Source organism: Schistocerca cancellata, chromosome 11 (assembly GCF_023864275.1).
Source record: "Schistocerca cancellata isolate TAMUIC-IGC-003103 chromosome 11, iqSchCanc2.1, whole genome shotgun sequence".
Lineage (NCBI taxonomy): Eukaryota > Metazoa > Arthropoda > Insecta > Orthoptera > Acrididae > Schistocerca > Schistocerca cancellata.
In genome coordinates this window covers 33264539-33291331 of record NC_064636.1, presented here as the reverse complement: position 1 = coordinate 33291331, position 26793 = coordinate 33264539, and the positions used below count along the sequence as shown (strand labels likewise).

At 48.5% G+C, this 26793-nt stretch overlaps 1 protein-coding gene across 3 annotated transcripts in view; it reads left to right on the top strand.

The window, feature by feature from the left end:
* LOC126108922 (uncharacterized) overlaps positions 1-26470 on the top strand; it is a 252633-nt gene extending 226163 nt beyond the window's left edge. For all 3 annotated transcript variants that reach the window (XM_049914292.1, XM_049914291.1, XM_049914290.1), the window contains exons 3-5: positions 2441-2620; positions 9192-9389; positions 26204-26470. In XM_049914292.1, coding sequence (XP_049770249.1) covers positions 2441-2620; positions 9192-9389; positions 26204-26371 — 546 coding nt within the window. In that variant the 3' untranslated portion in view covers positions 26372-26470. The remainder of the gene's footprint in view (positions 1-2440; positions 2621-9191; positions 9390-26203) is intronic.
* Positions 26471-26793: the final 323 nt, after the last annotated feature.

Genomic DNA, 26793 nt, shown 5'->3' with positions numbered 1-26793 from the left:
AATGCTCCAAATTTTTGGGTGTACATGTTGATGAAAACTTGAATTGGAGAAGCATATTACTGAGCTTCTCAAACAACTAAGATCAGTTAGTGCTGCTCTTTGCGTACAGTTGTTACTTTTAATACTGAAAACAAAGGAATCAACCTCCTGACATATTTTGCAAGTTTCTACTCAATAATCTCTTGGGGAATAATTTTCTGGGGTAACTCGTCACTTAGCAAGAAAGTATTGATTGTTCAAAAGCGAGTGGTAAGAATATTATGTAGTGTTCACCCATGGACGACATGTAGGCACCTTTTCAAAGAGCCAGGCATTTCAAATGCACCCATACATGCGTTCACCAATGAAATTCGTGATGGCCAAATTTCCAAAGTGTCGTGTTGTCACAACGTATCAGGTAATATTCCTGTCAGCAACTTCAGTGAAATGTACACAAATATAGACTTTTCCACGTTACAAACAGTGGCGATGTTGAGCATATTGCAAGATTAAATAAATAGATCTATAAATAAATAAAATAATCGAATTCGTTTGTGGTGAGGGAGTGGGGCACCAACCTCAGAGCTTGATCAGTGTCCAATTTCGACTGACCGCATGTGATGTGACACAGTGTCCTGTTGGTGCCAGTTTAACTTGCCTGCATACATGGCTGACAGTTTGTGATGTGACATAGTCTATGTTGCTGTCCCAGGCTAGGCTATCCTGTTGGAAGATGACATGGTGCGGTGTTGGTGTCGCCAGACTGGGCTGATCTCTTGTAACATGACATTGTGTGGTTCTGGTGTCCCCAGACTGGGATGACATCTTGTAACATGACATTGCGTGGTTCCGGTGTCCCCAGCTAGGATGACATCTTGTAACATGATGTGGCATGGTTTTGGTGACCCCAGACTGCGCTGACCTCTTGTGACATGACATTGCATGGTTCTGGTGTCCCCAGACTTGGATGGTATCTTGTAACATGATGTGGCGTGGTTTTGGTGTCCCCAGACTGGGCTGACCTCTTGTAACATGACATTGCACGGTAGTGGTGTCCCCAGGCTGGGATGACGTCTTGTAACATGGTGTGGCATGGTTTTGGTGTCCCCAGACTGGGCTGACCTCTTGTGACATGACATTGCATGGTTGTGGTGTCCCCAGACTGGGATGACGACTTGTAGCATGATGTGGCATGGATTTGGTGTCCCCAGACTGGGCTGACGTCTTGTAACATGACTTGGCGTGGTTCTGGTGTCCCCAGACCGGGATGACGTCTTGTAACATGATTTGGAATGGTTTTGGTGTTCCCAGACCGGCCTGACCTCTTGTAACATGACATTTCATGGTTTTGGTGTCCCCAGACTGGGATGACGTCTTGTAGCACGATTTGGCATGGTTTTGTTGTTCCCAGACCCACCTGACCTCTTGTAACATGACATTGCATGGTTGTGGTGTCTCCAGACTGGGATGACGTCTTATAACATGATGTGGCATGGTTTTGGTGTCCCCAGACTGGGCTGACCACTTGTAACATGAAATTGCATGGTTGTCGTGTCCGCAGACTGGGATGACGTCTTGTAACATGATGTGGCATAGTTTTGGTGTCCCCAGACTGGGCTGACCTCTTGTAACATGACATAGCATGATTGTGGTGTCCCCAGACTGGGATGACGTCTTGTAACATGATGTGGCATGGTTTTTGTGTCCCCAGACTGGGCTGACCTCTTGTAACATGACATTGCATTGCATGGTTCTTATGTCCCCAGACTGGGATAACGTCTTTTAACATGATTTGGCATGGTTGTGGTGTCCTCAGACTGGGATGACGTCTTGTAACATGATTTGGCATGGTTGTGGTGTCCCCAGACTTAGCTGACTGACCACTTGTAACATGACATAGCATGGTTCTGGTGTTCCCAGACTGGGATGACGCCTTGTTACATGATTTGGCATGGTTTTGGTGTCCCCAGCCTGGGCTGACCTCTTGTATCATGACATTGCATGGTTGTGGTGTTCCCAGACTGGCCTGACCTCTTGTAACATGACATCACATGGTTCTGGTGTCCCAAGACTGGGACGACGTCTTGTAACTTGATGTGGCATGGTTTTGGTGTCCCCAGACTGGGATGACCTCCTGTAACATGACACTGCATGGTTTTAGTGTCCCAGACTGGGCTGACCTCTTGTCATATGTAGCGGTACAGAGTTGGTGTCCCCAGATTGGGTTGACCCCTCGTCAGGTGATGTGGTGTGTAGTTGGTGTCCCCAGACTGGGTTGACCCTTTTTTTATGGTGATGGTGATGGTGATGGTGTCCCCAGACAGGGCAGGCTCTTGTAGTGAGACATGTTGTAGTATTCGTTTCCTCAGACTGGGCTGACCTGTCATGATATGATGCGGTACCCGGTGTCGGTGTCCCCAGACCGGACTGACCTGTTGGCGTGCTCTGTGTCTCTGCGCAGTTGCAGCTGCAGCCGGCCCGGAGCCTCAGGAGCGAGGAGCCCGGCGGCCCGCCGGCGGTGCTCCCGTGGGACGAGCTGTTCCTCCCCGACGACTCGGCTCTGGAGGGCGACCTGGTGGAGCCCTACGGCGGTGGGCTGCCCGTCGCAGGAACCTCCCGCCAGGACCGCGACTCGGGCGTCGTGAGTACCCTCCGCCATTCACTATCACTGTCTGACAGACGTGCTGCTGCCGTCACACTGGTTCTCATCAATTCGTTATTTGGCCGCGCGGGATTAGCCGAGCGGTCTGGGGCGCTGTAGTCATGGACTGTGTGGCTGGTCCCGGCGGAGGTTCGAGTCCTCCCTCGGTCATAGGTGTGTGTGTTTGTCCTCAGGATAATTTAGGTTAAGTAGTGTGTAAGCTTAGGGACTGATGACCTTAGCAGTTAAGTCCCATAAGATATCAGACACATTTGAACATTTTTGAACATTCGTTATTTGAATACGCCGCATCATTCCCCGAGTCTTTGATTACAGAACCCTTTAGCTTAGAAACCACTGTTTTACACACGTAGACTGTATGGTCTGCGCAGATTATTTTTTCTTTAATCTAGTTCTTATGTTATTGACAAACAGTAACACTATCTAAGCTTCTCACGTTAACTAATCCACAGAAGCATGGTACTTTCTGACCAAAGAGAGATTCTGGCAGCTTGAGCTATTCTTAATCATGCCTTTTTCATTCTTTTGGCGACATTTCCATAGAAAATTTCATCCCCTAACACGCATTTTTTTGTATGTAACCGAGAAGTGAAATAAAAATTTTCATTGGTTTAAAAATTTAAATATTTTCTTGAAAATTTTCGTGCTCTGTTTCACCCCCTTGGGGTTCGAATTCCAAAAAGTATGAAACATGTATTTTTTCCTTTCTAATTCAGAAGCCAAATACCACTTTTCAATGATTTAGCTTCAAAAAATTTTCACTATGAAATATTTTCATAAAACTTTACACCCCCTTTGGGGCTGAATTTCAAAAAACAGTTAAATGTGTGTTTTTTCGTTTCCAACAAAAAAGCCAAATACAAATTTTCATACATATATCTTCAAAAAGGCTTCATAATGAAATATTCCCACAAAAACTTTCATTCCATATTTCGCCATCTCAGGGGTTAAATTTCCAAAATCGTGCAAAAAGTGTTTTTTATTTCCAACTGAGAATCCAAATTCAAATTTAGCTTTTAAAAACGCTATCATAATCAAACATTTTCGTAAAACATTTATTCCCATTTTGCACCCATCTTAGGTGTTGAATTAACAAAAACAATGAAACACATATTTTTTTTTATCTGTAGGTCAAATCCTAGTTTTCAAAGATGAAGCGTTAAAAATACATTAGTAGTTCTTGTATAATGATTTATATTTAAAAAAAGCTTTCACCCACTATTTTACCTCCATAGGGTTTAAATTTTCGGAACTGCTGAAACACATATTTCTTTATTTCTGTTCGAGAAACCAAATACCAGTTTTTGTAGGTCTAGCTTCAAATTTCCCTTAATAGCGACTATCTTTTTTTAAAAAACCTTTCATCCCCTATTTCGAGAAGTCACTTCTAAACGATGCCTACAGTATAATATCAATACCTTCACCAAATTTCAAGTTTCTGTCGTTAGCCGTTTGGGCTTCGCGGCTCTGTCTGTAGGGCCATCGGCTTTTATATTCAGTGATTATTCTACGTAGATCTCCTTTGATTTCTGCGGCCTTTCACCATCTTAAGGTGAGAGCCTGTACGCCGGCTTGATAGCACTTTACAGGTGTCTGTCAAAGCCAAATTCTTGCCGCATCGGTAACTCCGCCATCATTGCTGTAGTGCTTCTTCTGGAATCCATCCTTCAGTGACGTAAGTCAGTATGTGCGAAATCTGGGGTGTAGGGTGGTTGAGGAAGAGCAGTGCAACCAAGTTTGTGATCTCCTCTCAGGCGCAGAGACACGTGTGTGGCATTGTGGGGAAGAAGATATACATTCGCAGCAATCCCTTGGATCCGAGAGATTTCTGCGGCAAAAATCTATGGATACCAAAAAATCAACGCTGGTCTCTATTTTGATTAGGACCAGAGGTGGGAATCCTTCTACACGTCGATTAGGGGGCCGTCGCACGGACGCCAAAATGGAAAATATTGAAATAAACGATATCGGAATTGAAAAACAACTGCTATCACTTAGTAGCGGAAAAGCATCCGGACCAGACGAGATACCCTTAAGATTCTACAGTGATTATGCTAAAGAACTTGCCCCCTTTCTATCAGCAATTTATCGTAGATCGCTGGAAGAACGTAAAGTACCTAGCGACTGGAAGAAAGCGCAGGTCGTTCCCATTTTCAAGAAGGGTCATAAATCAGATGCGAATAATTATAGGCCTATTTCGCTTACGTCAATCTGTTGTAGAATAATGGAACATGTTTTGTGTTCTCGTATTATGACGTTCTTAGATAATACAAATCTCCTTCATCATAACCAACATGGATTCCGCAAACAGAGATCATGTGAAACTCAGCTCGCCCTATTTGCCCAAGAAATTCACAGTGCCGTAGACACTGGCGAGCAGATTGATGCCGTATTCCTGGACTTCAGGAAGGCATTTGATACGGTTCCGCACTTACGTTTAGTGAAAAAAATACGAGCTTACGGAATATCGGACCAGGTTTGTGATTGGATTCAGGATTTCCTAGAAGAAAGAACACAACATGTCATTCTTAACGGTTCAAAATCTGCAGATGTAGAGGTAATTTCGGGAGTACCGCAAGGAAGCGTGATAGGACCTTTATTGTTTACAATATACATAAATGACTTAGTTGACAACATCGGTAGCTCCGTGAGGCTATTTGCAGATGACACGGTTGTCTACAAGAAAGTAGCAACATCAGAAGACTCGTACGTACTCCAGGAAGACCTGCAGAGGATTAATGCATGGTGCGACAGCTGGCAGCTTTCCCTAAACGTAGATAAATGTAATATAATGCGCATACATAGGGGCAGAAATCCATTCCAGTACGATTATGCCATAGGTGGTAAATCATTGGAAGCGGTAACGACCGTAAAATACTTAGGAGTTACTATCCGGAGCGATCTGAAGTGGAATGATCACATAAAACAAATAGTGGGAAAAGCAGGCGCCAGGTTGAGATTCATAGGAAGAATTCTAAGAAAATGTGACTCATCGACGAAAGAAGTAGCTTACAAAACGCTTGTTCGTCCGATTCTTGAGTATTGCTCATCAGTATGGGACCCTTACCAGGTTGGATTAATAGAAGAGATAGACATGATCCAGCGAAAAGCAGCGCGATTCGTCATGGGGACATTTAGTCAGCGCGAGAGCGTTACGGAGATGCTGAACAAGCTCCAGTGGCGGACACTTCAAGAAAGGCGTTACGCAATACGGAGAGGTTTATTATCGAAATTACGAGAGAGCACATTCCGGGAAGAGATGGGCAACATATTACTACCGCCCACATATATCTCGCGTAATGATCACAACGAAAAGATCCGAGAAATTAGAGCAAATACGGAGACTTACAAGCAGTCGTTCTTCCCACGCACAATTCGTGAATGGAACAGGGAAGGGGGGATCAGATAGTGGTACAATAAGTACCCTCCGCCACACACCGTAAGGTGGCTCGCGGAGTATAGATGTAGATGTAGATGTAATATATTGCTGGAACTGGTTGCTGAATAAAATAGTAATTGGAAATTTAGACAGCTGGAAGGTGTTTTGTTTCGACATTCTGTACTCAACGTCCGAGGTCCTTCAACTGTCTGTATAAAGATGGACATAGAGACACCTACACTATGTGATCAAAAGTATCCGGACACCCCCAAGAACATACGTTTTTCGTATTACGTGCATTGTGCTGCCACCTACTGCCAGGTACTGCATATCAGCGACCTCAGTAGTCATCAGAGATCGTGAGAGAGCAGAATGGGGCGCTCCGCGGAACTCAGGTGATTGGACCGAGCGAGGTGGCGCAGTGGTTAGCACACTGGACTCGCATTCGGGAGGACGACGGTTCAATCCCGTCTCCGGCCATCCTGATTTAGGTTTTCCGTGATTTCCCTAAATCGGTTCAGGCAAATGCCGGGTTGGTTCCTTTGAAAGGGCACGGCCGATTTCATTCCCCATCCTTCCCTCACCCGAGCTTGCGCTCCGTCTCTAATGACCTCGTTGTCGACGGGACGTTAAACATTAATCTCCTCCTCCTCCTCAGGTGATTGGGTATCACTTGTGTCATTCGTGTGTACGCGAGATTTCCACACTCCTAAACACCCCTAGGTCCACTGTTTCCGATGTCATAGTGAAGTGGAAACGTGAAGGAACACGTACAGCACAAAGGCGTACAGGCCGACCTCGTCTGTTGACTCACAAAGACCACCGACAATTGAAGAGGGTCGTAACGTGATTAGGCAGACATCTATCCAGAACATCACACAAGAATTCCAGTCTGCATCAGGATCCACTGCAAGTACTATGACAGACGGGAGGTGAGAAAACTTGGATTTCATGGTCGGGCAGCTACTCATAAGGCAACCATCACGCCAGTAAATGCCAAACGACGCCTCGCTTGGTGTAAGGAGCGTAGACATTGGACGACTGAACAGTGAGAAGAACGTTGTGTGGAATGACGAATCACGGTACACAATGTGGCGATCTGAGGGTAGGGTGTGGGTATGGCGAATGCCCGGTGAACGTCATCTGCCAGCGTGCGTAGTGCCAACAGTAAAATTCGGAGGCGGTGGTGTTATGGTGTGGTCGTGTAATTCGTGGAGGGGGCTTGCACCCCTTGTTGTTTTGCGTGACACGATCACAGCAAAGCATACATTGATGACTTATGCACATTCTTGCTTTCCGCTGTTGAAGAGCAATTTGGGGATGGAGATTGCATCTTTCGAGACGATCGAGCACCTGTTCATAATGTACAGCCTGTGGTGAAGTGGTGACACGACAATAACATCCATCCTGACCTGAAACCTATACAAACCCTTGGGGATGCTTTGGAACGGCGACTTCGTGCCAGCCCTCACCGACCGACATCGATACTTCTCCTCAGTGCAGCACTCCGTGAAGAATGGGCTGCCGTTCCCCAGGAAACCTTCCAGGACCAGATTGAACGTATGCCTGCGCGAGTGGAAGCTGTCATCAAGGCTAAGGGTGGGCCAACACCATACTGAATTCTAGCATTACCGATGGAGGGCGCCACGAACTTGTAAGTCATTCTCAGCCATCCATGTGGTTGGATACTTTTGATCACATAGTGTAGCTGTGCTTGTTTCCTCACATTTCCAGTTCACAGTCACTTCAGCAGGTTTGGAAGGGATGCAATGTCCCTGATGGATCTATTACTCAGGTGGCGTCCCGTGACTACTGAACATTTGAAGTCACTGTGCTGTTATAACCGATCGATTCTGCTGTTGCTGCTTCTCTATTGAGATCACAATACTCCCCACCCGTTTTATACCTGTGGGTCCACCGCTCGTGACATCTAGTGGCCAATTTCGCTTTACATAGGGGGTGTCCAGATGCTCTGGATCACATAGTGTGGAATGCATATTGTAATGTTAAGGGGCTCCGGAAAGGCTCAAAATCATGAAAACTTCAATTTTTACTTTTTTGCGTTTTCTGAATCTGCAGACTATTACCTTTTAATAGATATATAATTTATTCAATTCCGAAGACTACAAATATTTTTAAATTTTTTTTGAAATGTGTTCTACATGGGCGTGACCCACTGTGGCGCTGTTAAACTGCTGTCAAATGGTCTTATTATTAACGTCCGTGTTCATCAGGTACATTTTAGTGATGTAAAATAAAGTATGTGTTGTGGCTAACCTATTTTCAGAGACTTAGCAGCACCTGAACTGTTGAAAAAGTATATTCACGGAAAGACTCAAAACCCCAATGAAAGTGTAAATAGTGTTATATGGTCGAGGATCCCGAAGACTGTATTTGTTGGAATAGAAACACTTCACTTTGGTGTGTATGATGCTGTTCCGACTTTCAATGATGGCAACATTGTAAGGTGCAAGGTATTTAGAAATATGGGAATGAAGATAGGTTCTAACACGGTACGAGCGATGCTTGCTTTAGACAAGGAACGCCTTCGGGCTGCAGACAGGGCTGTAAAGAGTCTAGAAATACAAGCAAGAGTAAACAGGAGGAGGAACAAGAGGAAGCTGGAGGAGGAGTTTGCAGAGGATGAAGATAATCCATCCCATGGACCTGGAATGCACTAAAAAGTTAATCCAATCTTTGTCGCTCGATTCCCAAAACTTTTATTTTCTCATACTAATTACACGTTTTCTAAGGATCTTCCAAACATATTTGTTTCAAACTTTCAGTAAATGTTACACAGTACCTTCTGCATAATTTAACACAGCCTTTTCCCAAAAAACTGTATATTTTTGAATATATAAATAAAAAATTGCAAAAAAAATGTTGTGAATTTTCATTAGAATTGAAAAAAAAATCATCTTTAATAACTGAACTAAAATTTTGTAAAATCCCTGTGTTAAGTTGTAGCCCATATTCCAATAAATGATCTGTAAAAAGTTCAACTTCCTACCTCAAATACTTTGTGAGGAAAGATGTAATTTATAAGCGTTATTTTAACATTGCAAGTATAGGCCGTTCCGGAGCCCCTTAACTGAGGAAGGAGTGTCTGTTTGTGAAGCTGGCCTGCCACCCCACCACAGTACGTGTACGGTGCGCCGTCGCGTGTTGCAGAGCTACCAGCCGCTGTGCCAGACGCAGAGGAACCGGGTGGAGCTGAACGACGGCGTGTACGAGTACCGGCCGCCGCACTACCACGAGGTGCTGTGCCGGCAGGCCGCGGCCGCCAGCCGCGAGCAGCAGCAGCAGCAGCAGGACCGCGAGGCCGCCGACGCGCTCAGCCTGCGCGCCAGCTCCGTCGTCACCAAGCAGGTAACGCACCGGCCGCCCAGTCTCTGTGGCCACCACACTGCTCTCATCTGGACTCTCCTACTCTTAATGTGGGTTTCCTAACAGGGCACCACCAGGCTGTAGACATCCTCAGTAGCACAGCTCCACAGCCAGCAAGCAGGCAATGCATTGGGTGCCAAGTCTCTGTGGTGTTCCAGTGGACGTCCACACTGCTCTCACCTGAACCCTCCAATTCTTAATGTGGGTTTCATAAGGGGGCACCACCGGGCTCTAGACATTCTCAGTGACTCAGCAACACAGTCAGCAAACAGGTAATGCAATGGGCGCCAAGTCTCTGTGGTGTTCCAGTGGACGTCCACACTGCTCTCATCGGAACCCTCCCATTCTTAAAGTGGGTTTCATAACAGGGCACCACCAGGCTGTAGACATCCTCAGTAGCCCAGCTCCACAGTCAGCAAGCAGGTAATGCATTGGTTGCCAAGTCTCTGTGGTGTTCCAGTGGACGTCCACACTGCTCTCATCGGAACCCTCCAATTCTTAATGTGGGTTTCATAAGGGGGCACCACCGGGCTCTAGACATTCTCAGTGACTCAGCAACACAGTCAGCAAACAGGTAATGCAATGGGCGCCAAGTCTCTGTGTGGTGTTCCAGTGGACGTCCACACTGCTCTCATCGGAACCCTCCCATTCTTAAAGTGGGTTTCATAACAGGGCACCACCAGGCTGTAGACATCCTCAGTAGCCCAGCTCCACAGTCAGCAAGCAGGTAATGCATTGGGTGCCAAGTCTCTGTGGTGTTCCAGTGGACGTCCACACTGCTCTCACCTGAACCCTCCAATTCTTAATGTGGGTTTCATAAGGGGGCACCACCGGGCTCTAGACATTCTCAGTGACTCAGCAACACAGTCAGCAAACAGGTAATGCAATGGGCGCCAAGTCTCTGTGGTGTTCCAGTGGGCAGCTACACTGCTCTCACCTGAACTCTCCCATTCTTAAAGTAGGTTTCATAAGGGGGCACCACCAGCCTGTAGACATCATCAGTAGCCCAGCTCCACAGTCAGCAAGCAGGTAATGCATTTGGTGCCAAGAATCTGTGGTGTTCCAGTGGACATCCACACTGCTCTCATCGGAACCCTCCCATTCTTAAAGTGGGTTTCATAACAGGCCACCACCAGGCTGTAGACATCCTCAGTAGCCCATCTCCACAGTCAGCAAGCAGGTAATGCATTTGGTGCCAAGTCTCTGTGGTGTTCCAGTGGACGTCCACACTGCTCTCATCGGAACCCTCCCATTCTTAAAGTGGGTTTCATAACAGGGCACCACCAGGCTGTAGACATCCTCAGTAGCCCAGCTCCACAGTCAGCAAGCAGGTAATGCATTGGGTGCCAAGTCTCTGTGGTGTTCCAGTGGACGTCCACACTGCTCTCACCTGAACCCTCCAATTCTTAATGTGGGTTTCATAAGGGGGCACCACCAGGCTCTAGACATTCTCAGTGACTCAGCAACACAGTCAGCAAACAGGTAATGCAATGGGCGCCAAGTCTCTGTGGTGTTCCAGTGGACGTCCACACTGCTCTCATCGGAACCCTCCCATTCTTAAAGTGGGTTTCATAACAGGGCACCACCAGGCTGTAGACATCCTCAGTAGCCCAGCTCCACAGTCAGCAAGCAGGTAATGCATTGGGTGCCAAGTCTCTGTGGTGTTCCAGTGGACGTCCACACTGCTCTCACCTGAACCCTCCAATTCTTAATGTGGGTTTCATAAGGGGGCACCACCGGGCTCTAGACATTCTCAGTGACTCAGCAACACAGTCAGCAAACAGGTAATGCAATGGGCACCAAGTCTCTGTGGTGTTCCAGTGGACGTCCACACTGCTCTCATCGGAACCCTCCCATTCTTAAAGTGGGTTTCATAACAGGGCACCACCAGGCTGTAGACATCCTCAGTAGCCCAGCTCCACAGTCAGCAAGCAGGTAATGCATTGGGTGCCAAGTCTCTGTGGTGTTCCAGTGGACGTCCACACTGCTCTCACCTGAACCCTCCAATTCTTAATGTGGGTTTCATAAGGGGGCACCACCGCGCTCTAGACATTCTCAGTGACTCAGCAACACAGTCAGCAAACAGGTAATGCAATGGGCACCAAGTCTCTGTGGTGTTCCAGTGGACGTCCACACTGCTCTCATCGGAACCCTCCCATTCTTAAAGTGGGTTTCATAACAGGGCACCACCAGGCTGTAGACATCCTCAGTAGCCCAGCTCCACAGTCAGCAAGCAGGTAATGCATTGGGTGCCAAGTCTCTGTGGTGTTCCAGTGGACGTCCACACTGCTCTCACCTGAACCCTCCAATTCTTAATGTGGGTTTCATAAGGGGGCACCACCGGGCTCTAGACATTCTCAGTGACTCAGCAACACAGTCAGCAAACAGGTAATGCAATGGGCGCCAAGTCTCTGTGGTGTTCCAGTGGACGTCCACACTGCTCTCATCGGAACCCTCCCATTCTTAAAGTGGGTTTCATAACAGGGCACCACCAGGCTGTAGACATCCTCAGTAGCCCAGCTCCACAGTCAGCAAGCAGGTAATGCATTGGGTGCCAAGTCTCTGTGGTGTTCCAGTGGACGTCCACACTGCTCTCACCTGAACCCTCCAATTCTTAATGTGGGTTTCATAAGGGGGCACCACCGGGCTCTAGATATTCTCAGTGACTCAGCAACACAGTCAGCAAACAGGTAATGCAATGGGCGCCAAGTCTCTGTGGTGTTCCAGTGGACGTCCACACTGCTCTCATCTGGACTCTCCCATTCTTAAAGTGGGTTTCATAACAGGGCACCACCAGGCTGTAGACATCCTCAGTAGCCCAGCTCCACAGTCAGCAAGCAGGTAATGCATTGGGTGCCAAGTCTCTGTGGTGTTCCAGTGGACGTCCACACTGCTCTCACCTGAACCCTCCAATTCTTAATGTGGGTTTCATAAGGGGGCACCACCAGGCTCTAGACATTCTCAGTGACTCAGCAACACAGTCAGCAAACAGGTAATGCAATGGGCGCCAAGTCTCTGTGGTGTTCCAGTGGACGTCCACACTGCTCTCATCGGAACCCTCCCATTCTTAAAGTGGGTTTCATAACAGGGCACCACCAGGCTGTAGACATCCTCAGTAGCCCAGCTCCACAGTCAGCAAGCAGGTAATGCATTGGGTGCCAGGTCTCTGTGGTGTTCCAGTGGACGTCCACACTGCTCTCACCTGAACCCTCCAATTCTTAATGTGGGTTTCATAAGGGGGCACCACCGGGCTCTAGACATTCTCAGTGACTCAGCAACACAGTCAGCAAACAGGTAATGCAATGGGCACCAAGTCTCTGTGGTGTTCCAGTGGACGTCCACACTGCTCTCATCGGAACCCTCCCATTCTTAAAGTTGGTTTCATAACAGGGCACCACCAGGCTGTAGACATCCTCAGTAGCCCAGCTCCACAGTCAGCAAGCAGGTAATGCATTGGGTGCCAAGTCTCTGTGGTGTTCCAGTGGACGTCCACACTGCTCTCACCTGAACCCTCCAATTCTTAATGTGGGTTTCATAAGGGGGCACCACCGGGCTCTAGACATTCTCAGTGACTCAGCAACACAGTCAGCAAACAGGTAATGCAATGGGCGCCAAGTCTCTGTGGTGTTCCAGTGGACGTCCACACTGCTCTCATCGGAACCCTCCCATTCTTAAAGTGGGTTTCATAACAGGGCACCACCAGGCTGTAGACATCCTCAGTAGCCCAGCTCCACAGTCAGCAAGCAGGTAATGCATTGGGTGCCAAGTCTCTGTGGTGTTCCAGTGGACGTCCACACTGCTCTCACCTGAACCCTCCAATTCTTAATGTGGGTTTCATAAGGGGGCACCACCGGGCTCTAGACATTCTCAGTGACTCAGCAACACAGTCAGCAAACAGGTAATGCAATGGGCGCCAAGTCTCTGTGGTGTTCCAGTGGACGTCCACACTGCTCTCATCGGAACCCTCCCATTCTTAAAGTGGGTTTCATAACAGGGCACCACCAGGCTGTAGACATCCTCAGTAGCCCAGCTCCACAGTCAGCAAGCAGGTAATGCATTGGTTGCCAAGTCTCTGTGGTGTTCCAGTGGACGTCCACACTGCTCTCATCGGAACCCTCCAATTCTTAATGTGGGTTTCATAAGGGGGCACCACCGGGCTCTAGACATTCTCAGTGACTCAGCAACACAGTCAGCAAACAGGTAATGCAATGGGCGCCAAGTCTCTGTGTGGTGTTCCAGTGGACGTCCACACTGCTCTCATCGGAACCCTCCCATTCTTAAAGTGGGTTTCATAACAGGGCACCACCAGGCTGTAGACATCCTCAGTAGCCCAGCTCCACAGTCAGCAAGCAGGTAATGCATTGGGTGCCAAGTCTCTGTGGTGTTCCAGTGGACGTCCACACTGCTCTCACCTGAACCCTCCAATTCTTAATGTGGGTTTCATAAGGGGGCACCACCGGGCTCTAGACATTCTCAGTGACTCAGCAACACAGTCAGCAAACAGGTAATGCAATGGGCGCCAAGTCTCTGTGGTGTTCCAGTGGGCAGCTACACTGCTCTCACCTGAACTCTCCCATTCTTAAAGTAGGTTTCATAAGGGGGCACCACCAGCCTGTAGACATCATCAGTAGCCCAGCTCCACAGTCAGCAAGCAGGTAATGCATTTGGTGCCAAGAATCTGTGGTGTTCCAGTGGACATCCACACTGCTCTCATCGGAACCCTCCCATTCTTAAAGTGGGTTTCATAACAGGCCACCACCAGGCTGTAGACATCCTCAGTAGCCCATCTCCACAGTCAGCAAGCAGGTAATGCATTTGGTGCCAAGTCTCTGTGGTGTTCCAGTGGACGTCCACACTGCTCTCATCGGAACCCTCCCATTCTTAAAGTGGGTTTCATAACAGGGCACCACCAGGCTGTAGACATCGTCAGTAGCCCAGCTCCACAGTCAGCAAGCAGGTAATGCATTGGGTGCCAAGTCTCTGTGGTGTTCCAGTGGACGTCCACACTGCTCTCACCTGAACCCTCCAATTCTTAATGTGGGTTTCATAAGGGGGCACCACCAGGCTCTAGACATTCTCAGTGACTCAGCAACACAGTCAGCAAACAGGTAATGCAATGGGCGCCAAGTCTCTGTGGTGTTCCAGTGGACGTCCACACTGCTCTCATCGGAACCCTCCCATTCTTAAAGTGGGTTTCATAACAGGGCACCACCAGGCTGTAGACATCCTCAGTAGCCCAGCTCCACAGTCAGCAAGCAGGTAATGCATTGGGTGCCAAGTCTCTGTGGTGTTCCAGTGGACGTCCACACTGCTCTCACCTGAACCCTCCCATTCTTAAAGTGGGTTTCATAACAGGGCACCACCAGGCTGTAGACATCCTCAGTAGCCCAGCTCCACAGTCAGCAAGCAGGTAATGCATTGGGTGCCAAGTCTCTGTGGTGTTCCAGTGGACGTCCACACTGCTCTCATCGGAACCCTCCCATTCTTAAAGTGGGTTTCATAACAGGGCACCACCAGGCTGTAGACGTCCTCAGTAGCCCAGCTCCACAGCCAGCAAGCAGGCAATGCATTGGGTGCCAAGTCTCTGTGGTGTTCCAGTGGACGTCCACACTGCTCTCACCTGAACCCTCCAATTCTTAATGTGGGTTTCATAAGGGGGCACCACCGGGCTCTAGACATTCTCAGTGACTCAGCAACACAGTCAGCAAAAAGGTAATGCAATGGGCGCCAAGTCTCTGTGGTGTTCCAGTGGACGTCCACACTGCTCTCATCGGAACCCTCCCATTCTTAAAGTGGGTTTCATAACAGGGCACCACCAGGCTGTAGACATCCTCAGTAGCCCAGCTCCACAGTCAGCAAGCAGGTAATGCATTGGGTGCCAAGTCTCTGTGGTGTTCCAGTGGACGTCCACACTGCTCTCACCTGAACCCTCCAATTCTTAATGTGGGTTTCATAACAGGGCACCACCAGGCTGTAGACATCCTCAGTAGCCCAGCTCCGCAGCCAGCAAGCAGGCAATGCATTGGGTGCCAAGTCTCTGTGGTGTTCCAGTGGACGTCCACACTGCTCTCACCTGAACCCTCCAATTCTTAATGTGGGTTTCATAAGGGGGCACCACCGGGCTCTAGACATTCTCAGTGACTCAGCAACACAGTCAGCAAACAGGTAATGCAATGGGCGCCAAGTCTCTGTGGTGTTCCACTGGGCAGCTACACCGCTCTCACCTGAACTCTCCCATTCTTAAAGTAGGTTTCATAAGGGGGCACCACCAGCCTGTAGACATCATCAGTAGCCCAGCTCCACAGTCAGCAAGCAGGTAATGCATTTGGTGCCAAGAATCTGTGGTGTTCCAGTGGACGTCCACACTGCTCTCATCGGAACCCTCCCATTCTTAAAGTGGGTTTCATAACAGGCCACCACCAGGCTGTAGACATCCTCAGTAGCCCAGCTCCACAGTCAGCAAGCAGGTAATGCATTGGGTGCCAAGAATCTGTGGTGTTCCAGTGGACGTCCTCACTGCTCTCACCTGAACCCTCCAATTCTTAATGTGGGTTTCATAAGGGGGCACCACCGGGCTCTAGACATTCTCAGTGACTCAGCAACACAGTCAGCAAACAGGTAATGCAATGGGCGCCAAGTCTCTGTGGTGTTCCAGTGGACGTCCACACTGCTCTCATCGGAACCCTCCCATTCTTAAAGTGGGTTTCATAACAGGGCACCACCAGGCTGTAGACATCGTCAGTAGCCCAGCTCCACAGTCAGCAAGCAGGTAATGCATTGGGTGCCAAGTCTCTGTGGTGTTCCAGTGGACGTCCACACTGCTCTCACCTGAACCCTCCCATTCTTAAAGTGGGTTTCATAACAGGGCACCACCAGGCTGTAGACATCCTCAGTAGCCCAGCTCCACAGTCAGCAAGCAGGTAATGCATTGGGTGCCAAGTCTCTGTGGTGTTCCAGTGGACGTCCACACTGCCCTCACCTGAACTCTCCAATTCTTAATGTGGGTTTCATAAGGGGGCACCACCAGGCTCTAGACATTCTCAGTGACTCAGCAACACAGTCAGCAAACAGGTAATGCAATGGGCGCCAAGAATCTGTGGTGTTCCAGTGGACGTCCACACTGCTCTCATCGGAACCCTCCCATTCTTAAAGTGGGTTTCATAACAGGGCACCACCAGGCTGTAGACATCCTCAGTAGCCCAGCTCCACAGTCAGCAAGCAGGTAATGCATTGGGTGCCAAGTCTCTGTGGTGTTCCAGTGGACGTCCACACTGCTCTCACCTGAACTCTCCAATTCTTAATGTGGGTTTCATAAGGGGGCACCACCAGGCTCTAGACATTCTCAGTGACTCAGCAACACAGTCAGCAAACAGGTAATGCAATGGGCGCCAAGAATCTGTGGTGTTCCAGTGGACGTCCACACTGCTCTCATCGGAACCCTCCCATTCTTAAAGTGGGTTTCATAACAGGGCACCACCAGGCTGTAGACATCCTCAGTAGCCCAGCTCCACAGTCAGCAAGCAGGTAATGCATTGGGTGCCAAGTCTCTGTGGTGTTCCAGTGGACGTCCACACTGCTCTCACCTGAACCTTCCCATTCTTAAAGTGGGTTTCATAACAGGGCACCACCAGGCTGTAGACATCCTCAGTAGCCCAGCTCCACAGTCAGCAAGCAGGTAATGCATTGGGTGCCAAGTCTCTGTGGTGTTCCAGTGGACGTCCACACTGCTCTCACCTGAACTCTCCAATTCTTAATGTGGGTTTCATAAGGGGGCACCACCAGGCTCTAGACATTCTCAGTGACTCAGCAACACAGTCAGCAAACAGGTAATGCAATGGGCGCCAAGAATCTGTGGTGTTCCAGTGGACGTCCACACTGCTCTCATCGGAACCCTCCCATTCTTAAAGTGGGTTTCATAACAGGGCACCACCAGGCTGTAGACATCCTCAGTAGCCCAGCTCCACAGTCAGCAAGCAGGTAATGCATTGGGTGCCAAGTCTCTGTGGTGTTCCAGTGGACGTCCACACTGCTCTCACCTGAACTCTCCAATTCTTAATGTGGGTTTCATAAGGGGGCACCACCAGGCTCTAGACATTCTCAGTGACTCAGCAACACAGTCAGCAAACAGGTAATGCAATGGGCGCCAAGAATCTGTGGTGTTCCAGTGGACGTCCACACTGCTCTCATCGGAACCCTCCCATTCTTAAAGTGGGTTTCATAACAGGGCACCACCAGGCTGTAGACATCCTCAGTAGCCCAGCTCCACAGTCAGCAAGCAGGTAATGCATTGGGTGCCAAGTCTCTGTGGTGTTCCAGTGGACGTCCACACTGCTCTCATCGGAACCCTCCCATTCTTAAAGTGGGTTTCATAACAGGGCACCACCAGGCTGTAGACATCCTCAGTAGCCCAGCTCCACAGCCAGCAAGCAGGTAATGCATTGGGTGCCAAGTCTCTGTGGTGTTCCAGTGGACGTCCACACTGCTCTCACCTGAACCCTCCAATTCTTAATGTGGGTTTCATAAGGGGGCACCACCGGGCTCTAGACATTCTCAGTGACTCAGCAACACAGTCAGCAAAAAGGTAATGCAATGGGCGCCAAGTCTCTGTGGTGTTCCAGTGGACGTCCACACTGCTCTCATCGGAACCCTCCCATTCTTAAAGTGGGTTTCATAACAGGGCACCACCAGGCTGTAGACATCCTCAGTAGCCCAGCTCCACAGTCAGCAAGCAGGTAATGCATTGGGTGCCAAGTCTCTGTGGTGTTCCAGTGGACGTCCACACTGCTCTCACCTGAACCCTCCCATTCTTAATGTGGGTTTCATAACAGGGCACCACCAGGCTGTAGACATCCTCAGTAGCCCAGCTCCGCAGCCAGCAAGCAGGCAATGCATTGGGTGCCAAGTCTCTGTGGTGTTCCAGTGGACGTCCACACTGCTCTCACCTGAACCCTCCAATTCTTAATGTGGGTTTCATAAGGGGGCACCACCGGGCTCTAGACATTCTCAGTGACTCAGCAACACAGTCAGCAAACAGGTAATGCAATGGGCGCCAAGTCTCTGTGGTGTTCCACTGGGCAGCTACACTGCTCTCACCTGAACTCTCCCATTCTTAAAGTAGGTTTCATAAGGGGGCACCACCAGCCTGTAGACATCATCAGTAGCCCAGCTCCACAGTCAGCAAGCAGGTAATGCATTTGGTGCCAAGAATCTGTGGTGTTCCAGTGGACGTCCACACTGCTCTCATCGGAACCCTCCCATTCTTAAAGTGGGTTTCATAACAGGCCACCACCAGGCTGTAGACATCCTCAGTAGCCCAGCTCCACAGTCAGCAAGCAGGTAATGCATTGGGTGCCAAGAATCTGTGGTGTTCCAGTGGACGTCCTCACTGCCCTCACCTGAACCCTCCAATTCTTAATGTGGGTTTCATAAGGGGGCACCACCGGGCTCTAGACATTCTCAGTGACTCAGCAACACAGTCAGCAAACAGGTAATGCAATGGGCGCCAAGTCTCTGTGGTGTTCCAGTGGACGTCCACACTGCTCTCATCGGAACCCTCCCATTCTTAAAGTGGGTTTCATAACAGGGCACCACCAGGCTGTAGACATCGTCAGTAGCCCAGCTCCACAGTCAGCAAGCAGGTAATGCATTGGGTGCCAAGTCTCTGTGGTGTTCCAGTGGACGTCCACACTGCTCTCACCTGAACCCTCCAATTGTTAATGTGGGTTTCATAAGGGGGCACCACCAGGCTCTAGACATTCTCAGTGACTCAGCAACACAGTCAGCAAACAGGTAATGCAATGGGCGCCAAGTCTCTGTGGTGTTCCAGTGGACGTCCACACTGCTCTCATCGGAACCCTCCCATTCTTAAAGTGGGTTTCATAACAGGGCACCACCAGGCTGTAGACATCGTCAGTAGCCCAGCTCCACAGTCAGCAAGCAGGTAATGCATTGGGTGCCAAGTCTCTGTGGTGTTCCAGTGGACGTCCACACTGCTCTCACCTGAACCCTCCCATTCTTAAAGTGGGTTTCATAACAGGGCACCACCAGGCTGTAGACATCCTCAGTAGCCCAGCTCCACAGTCAGCAAGCAGGTAATGCATTGGGTGCCAAGTCTCTGTGGTGTTCCAGTGGACGTCCACACTGCCCTCACCTGAACTCTCCAATTCTTAATGTGGGTTTCATAAGGGGGCACCACCAGGCTCTAGACATTCTCAGTGACTCAGCAACACAGTCAGCAAACAGGTAATGCAATGGGCGCCAAGAATCTGTGGTGTTCCAGTGGACGTCCACACTGCTCTCATCGGAACCCTCCCATTCTTAAAGTGGGTTTCATAACAGGGCACCACCAGGCTGTAGACATCCTCAGTAGCCCAGCTCCACAGTCAGCAAGCAGGTAATGCATTGGGTGCCAAGTCTCTGTGGTGTTCCAGTGGACGTCCACACTGCTCTCACCTGAACTCTCCAATTCTTAATGTGGGTTTCATAAGGGGGCACCACCAGGCTCTAGACATTCTCAGTGACTCAGCAACACAGTCAGCAAACAGGTAATGCAATGGGCGCCAAGAATCTGTGGTGTTCCAGTGGACGTCCACACTGCTCTCATCGGAACCCTCCCATTCTTAAAGTGGGTTTCATAACAGGGCACCACCAGGCTGTAGACATCCTCAGTAGCCCAGCTCCACAGTCAGCAAGCAGGTAATGCATTGGGTGCCAAGTCTCTGTGGTGTTCCAGTGGACGTCCACACTGCTCTCACCTGAACCTTCCCATTCTTAAAGTGGGTTTCATAACAGGGCACCACCAGGCTGTAGACATCCTCAGTAGCCCAGCTCCACAGTCAGCAAGCAGGTAATGCATTGGGTGCCAAGTCTCTGTGGTGTTCCAGTGGACGTCCACACTGCTCTCACCTGAACTCTCCAATTCTTAATGTGGGTTTCATAAGGGGGCACCACCAGGCTCTAGACATTCTCAGTGACTCAGCAACACAGTCAGCAAACAGGTAATGCAATGGGCGCCAAGTCTCTGTGGTGTTCCAGTGGACGTCCACACTGCTCTCATCGGAACCCTCCCATTCTTAAAGTGGGTTTCAGCACAGGGCACCACCAGGCTGTAGACATCCTCAGTAGTACAGCTCCACAGTCAGCAAGCAGGTAATGCACTGGGCACCAAGTCTCTGCCATGTTCCAGTGGACCTCTACACAACTCTACATCTACATCGACATCCATACTCCGCAAGCCACCTGTGTGGCGGAGGTTACCTTGAGTACCTCTATCGGTTCTCCCTTCTATTCCAGTCTCGTATTGTTTGTGGAAAGAAAGATTGTCGGTATGCCTCTGTGTGGGCTCTAATCTCTCTGATTTTATCCTCACCGGTCTCTTCGCGAGATATACGTAGGAGGGAGCGATATACTGCACGACTCTTCGGTGAAGGTATCTTCTCGAAAATTCAACAAAAGCCCATACCGAGCTACTGAGCGTCTCTTCTGCAGAGTCTTCCACTGGAGTTTATCTGTCACCTCCGTAACGCTTTCGCAATTACTAAATGATACTGTAACGAAGCGCGCAGCTCTCCATTGGATCTTCTCTGTCTCTCCTATCAACACTATCTGGTACGGATCCCACACTGCTCAGCAGTATTCCAGCAGTGGGCGAACAAGCGTACTGTAACCTACTTCCTTTGTTTTCGGATTGCATTTCCTTAGGATTCTTCCAATGAATCTCAGTCTGGCACCTGATTTACCGACGATCAACTTTATATGATCATTCCAGTTGCTGACCTGCTATATTGTAGCTAAATGATAAGGGATCTATCTTTCTATGTATTCGCAGCACATTACACTTTTCTACATTGAGATTCAATTGCTATTCCCTGCACCATGCGTCAATTCGCTGCAGATCCTCCTCCATTTCAGTACAATTTTCCATTGTTACAACCTCTCGATACACCACAGCATCATCTGCAAAAAGCCTCAGTGAAGTTCCGATGTCATCCACCAGGTCATTTATGTATATTGTGATAGCAACGGTCCTACGACACTCCCCTGCGGCACACCTGAAGTCACTCTTACTTTGGAAGACTTCTCTCCATTGAGAATGACATGCTGCGTTCTGTTATCTAGGAACTCCTCAATCCATACTTTGTTCATTAAACGACTGTGGGGAACTGTATCGAACGCCTTGCGGACGTCAAGAAACACGGCATCTACCTGTGAACCCGTGTCTATGGCCCTCTGACTCTCGTGGACGAATAGCGCGAGCTGGGTTTCACATGACCGTCTTTTTCGAAACCCATGCTGATTCCTATAGAGTAAACTTCTAGTCTCCAGAAAAGTCATTATACTCTAACATAATACGTGTTCCAAAATTCTACAACTGATCGACGTTAGAGATATAGGTCTATAGTTCTGCACATCTGTTCGACGTCCCTTCTTGAAAACGGGGAAGACCTGTGCCCTTTTCCAATCCTTTGGGAACGCTACGCTCTTCTAGAGACCTACACCTACAGCAAGAAGGGGGGCAAGTTCCTTCGCGTACTCTGTGTAAAATCGAACGGTATCCCATCAAGTCCAGCGGCCTTTCCTCTTTTGAGCGATTTTAATTGTTTCTCTATGCCTCTGTCGTCTATTTCGATATCTACCATTTTGTCATCTGCGCGACAATCTAGAGAAGGGACTACAGTGCAGTCTCCCTGTGTGAAACGGCTTTGGAAAAAGACATTTAGTATTTCGGCCTTTAGTCTGTCATCCTCTGTTTCAGTACCATTTTGGTCACAGAGTGTCTGGAAATTTTGTTTTGAACCACCTACCGCTTTGACATAAGACCAAAATTTCTTAGGATTTTCTGCCAAGTCAGTACATAGAACTTTACTTTCGAATTCATTGAACGCCTCTAGCATAGCCCTCCTCACACTACATTTCGCTTCGCGTAATTTTTGTTTGTCTGCAAGGCTTTGGCTATGTTTATGTTTGCTGTGAAGTTCCCTTTGCTTCCGCAGCAGTTTTCTAACTCGGTGGTTGTACCACGGTGGCTCTTTTCCATCTCCTACGATCTTGCTTGGCACATACTCATCTAACGCATATTGCACGATGGTTTTGAACTTTGTCCACTGATCCTCAACACTATCTGCACTTGAGACAAAACTTTTTGTGTTGAGCCGCCAGGTACTCTGTAATCTGCTTTTTGTCACTTTTGCTAAACAGAAAAATTTCCTACCTTTTTAAATATTTCTATTTACGGCTGAAATCATCGATGCCGTAACCGCTTTATGATCGCTGATTCCCTGTTCTGCGTTAACTGTTTCAAATAGTTTGGGTCTGTTTGTCTCCAGAAGGTCTAATATAACCACGAGTCGGTTCTCTGTTTAACTGCTCAAGGTAGTTTTCAGGTAAAGCACTTAAAAAAATTTCACTGGATTCTTTGTCCCTGTTACCCGTTATGAAGGTTTGAGTCTCCCAGTCTATATCCGGCAAATTAAAATCTCCACCCAGAACTATAACATGGTGGGGAAATCTACTCGAAATATTTTCCAAATTATCCTTCAGGTGCTCGGCCACAACAGCTGCTGAGCCAGGGGGCCTATAGAGACATCGAATTACCATGTCTGAGCCTGCTTTAACCGTGACCTTCACCCAAATCATTTCACATTTCGGGTCTCCGTCAATTTCCTTCGATACTATTGCACTTCTTATCGCTATAAACACGCCTCCCCCTTCACTGTCCAGCCTGTCTCTGCGGTATACATTCCAATCTGAGTTTAGGATTTCATTACTGTTTACGTCTGGTTTCAGCCAACTTTCTGTCCCTATTACTATTTGGGCGTTGTGACCGTTTATTAATGAGAGCAGTTCTGGGACCTTTCTATAGACGCTCCTGCAGTTTACTATTAGCACATTAATATTGTTATTCCCTGTTGCATTTTGCCTACTCCTACCTTGCCGCGTCTCAGGAGGCGTCTTGTCGGGCCTAGGGAGGGAATTCTCTAACCTAAAAAACCCACATGTGCACTCCACACGTACTCCGCTACCCTTGTAGCCGCTTCCTCACGCCTGACCTATTCAGGGGGACCCTACATTTCTCCACCCGATAGCGGAGGTCGAGAAATTTGCACCCCAGATCTCCGCAGAATCGTCTGAGCCTCTGGTTTAAGCCTTCCACTCGGCTCCAAACCAGAGGACCGCGATCGGTTCTGGGAACGATACTACAAATAGTTAGCTTATCTGTCGACATGGATGTAAATTTAGTTTTTACTTACTGCGACAGTATAGGCGGCTTTCTTAGGATCTGTCTGCCTGCATTTTGATGTCCAGAACACTTTCACACGAACTATATTAGTTTACACTTTGACAGTGACACTTTTCCAGCATAGCATAATATAGTTTGCGTGAAAGTGTTCTGGACATCAAAATGGAGGCAGACAGATCCGAAGAAAGCCGCCTATACTGTCGCAGTAAGTAAAAACTAAATTTACATCCAGTTCGACAGATGAGCTATAGTCATAGCGATACATTAAAGTGTGGCCCATCTTTCTACCATAGAACCAGCACCCAGCATTATGCTACTACCAGTAATGATGTAACTTCCCGGATCCTCCCGAAACCATCTGACGAGGAACCTGAAAAGGTTCGAGAACCGGTTCATGGAATAAAGCATTATTATTCAAAAAGTGACTGGTTGCAGTTGTGTATAACTTATTTACATTCAATATACAGTCACGGTTCTGAAATATCCGTAATGGACAAGCATAATCACATGTAAATGTATGTTTGTTGTTGTGGTCTTCAGTCCAGAGACTGGTTTGATGCAGCTCTCCATGCTACTCTATCCTGTGCAAGCTTCTTCATCTCCCAGTACCTACTGCAACCTACATCCTTCTGAATCTGCTTAGTGTATTCATCTCTCGGTCTCCCTCTACGATTTTTACCCTCCACGCTGCCCTCCGATACTAAATTGGTGATCCCTTGATGCCTCAGAACATGTCCTACCAACCGATCCCTTCTTCTTGTCAAGTTGTGCCACAAGCTCCTCTTCTCCCCAATTCTAATCAATACCTCCTCATTAGTTATGTGATCTACCCATCTAATCTTCAGCATTCTTCTGTAGCACCACATTTCGAAAGCTTCTATTCTCTTCTTGTCCAAACTATTTATCGTCCATGTTTCACTTGCATACATGGCTACACTCTACAGCCGGCCGGAGTGGCCGTGCGGTTCTAGGCGCTACAGTCTGGAGCCGAGCGACCGCTACGGTCGCAGGTTCGAATCCTGCCTCGGGCATGGATGTGTGTGATGTCCTTAGGTTAGTTAGGTTTAATTAGTTCTAAGTTCTAGGCGACTGATCACCTCAGAAGTTAAGTCGCATAGTGCTCAGAGCCATTTTACAGTCCATACAAATACTTTCAGAAACGTCTTTCTGACACTTAAATCAATACTCGATGTTAACGAATTTCTCTTCTTCGGAAACGCTTTCCTTGCCATTGCCAGTCTACATTTTATATCCTCTCTACTTCGACCATCATCAGTTATTTTGCTCCCCAAATAGCAAGCCTCCTTTACTACTTTAAGTGTCTCATTTCCTAATCTAATTCCCTCAGCATTACCCGACTTAATTCGACTACATTCCATTATCCTCGTTTTGCTTTTGTTGATGTTCATCTTATATCCTCCTTTCAAGACACTGTCCATTCCGTTCAACTGCTCTTCCAGGTCCTTTGCTGTCTCTGATAGAATTACAATGTCATCGGCGAACCTCAAAGTTTTTATTTCTTCTCCATGGATTTTAATACCAACTCTGAATTTTGTTTCTTTGACTGCTTGGTCAATATACAGATTGAATAACATCGGGGAGAGGCTACAACCCTGTCTCACTCCCTTCCCAACCACTGCTTCCCTTTCATGGCCTTCGACTCTTATAACTGCCATCTGGTTTCTGTACAAATTGTAAATAGCCTTTCGCTGCCAGTATTTTACCCCTGCCACCTTTAGAATTTGAAAATATTCCAATCAATATTGTCAAAAGCTTTCTGTAAGTCTACAAATGCTAGAAAAGTAGGTTTGCCTTTCCTTGATCTAGCTTCTAAGATAAGTCGTAGGGTCAGTATTGCCTCACGTGTTCCAATATTTCTACGGAATCCAGACTGATCTTCCCCGAGGTCGGCTTCTACCAGTTTTTCCATTCGTCTGTACAGAATTCGCGTTAGTATTTTGCAGCTGTGACTTATTAAACTGATAGTTCGGTAATTTTCACATCTGTCAACACCTGCTTTCTTTGTGATTGGGATTATAATGTTCTTCTTGCAGTCTGAGGGTATTTCGCCTGTCTCATACATCTTGCTCACCAGATGGTAGAAAAAAAATGGTTGAAAATGGCTCTGAGCACTGTGGGACTTAACTACTGTGGTCATCAGTCCCCTAGAACTTAGAACTACTTAAACCTAACTAACCTAAGGACGTCACACACATCCATGCCCGAGGCAGGATTCGAACCTGCGACCGTAGCGGTCACGCGAATCCAGACTGTAGCGCCTATAGCCGCACGGCCACTCCGTCCGGCCCAGATGGTAGAGTTTTGTGTAGATGTATCAGGGGTCCCATATCACTCCAACTGCACACGCCGCAGACCATTACAGAGCCTGCACCAGCTCCAACAGTCCCCTGCTGACATGCAGGGTCCACGGAGTGATGAGGCTGTACACGTCCATCCCGCTGCATACGCATGCCTGTGCCAGTTTCTTGGGCGCTCCAGTGCAGGTATTTTGTCGACGGCGCCGGTCTCGAGGGTGAAGGTGACGCGGTTGTTGCAGATGTGCGTGCACCCGGGCTTCACGTGCGTGCAGCGCTACCAGAAGGTGTGGCTGACGCGCCGCCGCTACGAGTCCAGCTGCTGGGAGATGGTGACGCGCACCGTGCCCTCCGGCTGCGAGTGCATGTGGCCCGAGAACCGCTTCGGCGACATCTCGCGCCACTACTGACGCCGACGTGGACGCCGCTCCGGACGCGCCGGGCGCTGAGCGTGTCCCGGGACACTCTGCTCGCGTAGCGCCCCTGCACTGTACCCGCTAGTCTCAATAAACTCCGTGCAAGCTCACCTGGCCGCGTCTCGTCTCTCTCTCTTTCCCCGCCTCACTCCACTCCCTCACGTCCACTTCCTCGACGCAGACTGCAGACCGGAGGGACGCGGTAAGTGGTACGGAGCTTGTTGCGGTACGAGGCACGAATCTGGACAACACGTCCTTGACCAAAAATTTGATTATGGCAGAATTCTTTTCACAAGAAACCACCTGAGGGTTCCTAACACAGTTTCACTGTATCTCCTACGGATTCCGATTTCCCCGAGTTAAACAAAACACTGTATACAGGGTGTTGAAAAAGGTACGGCCAAACTTTCAGGAAA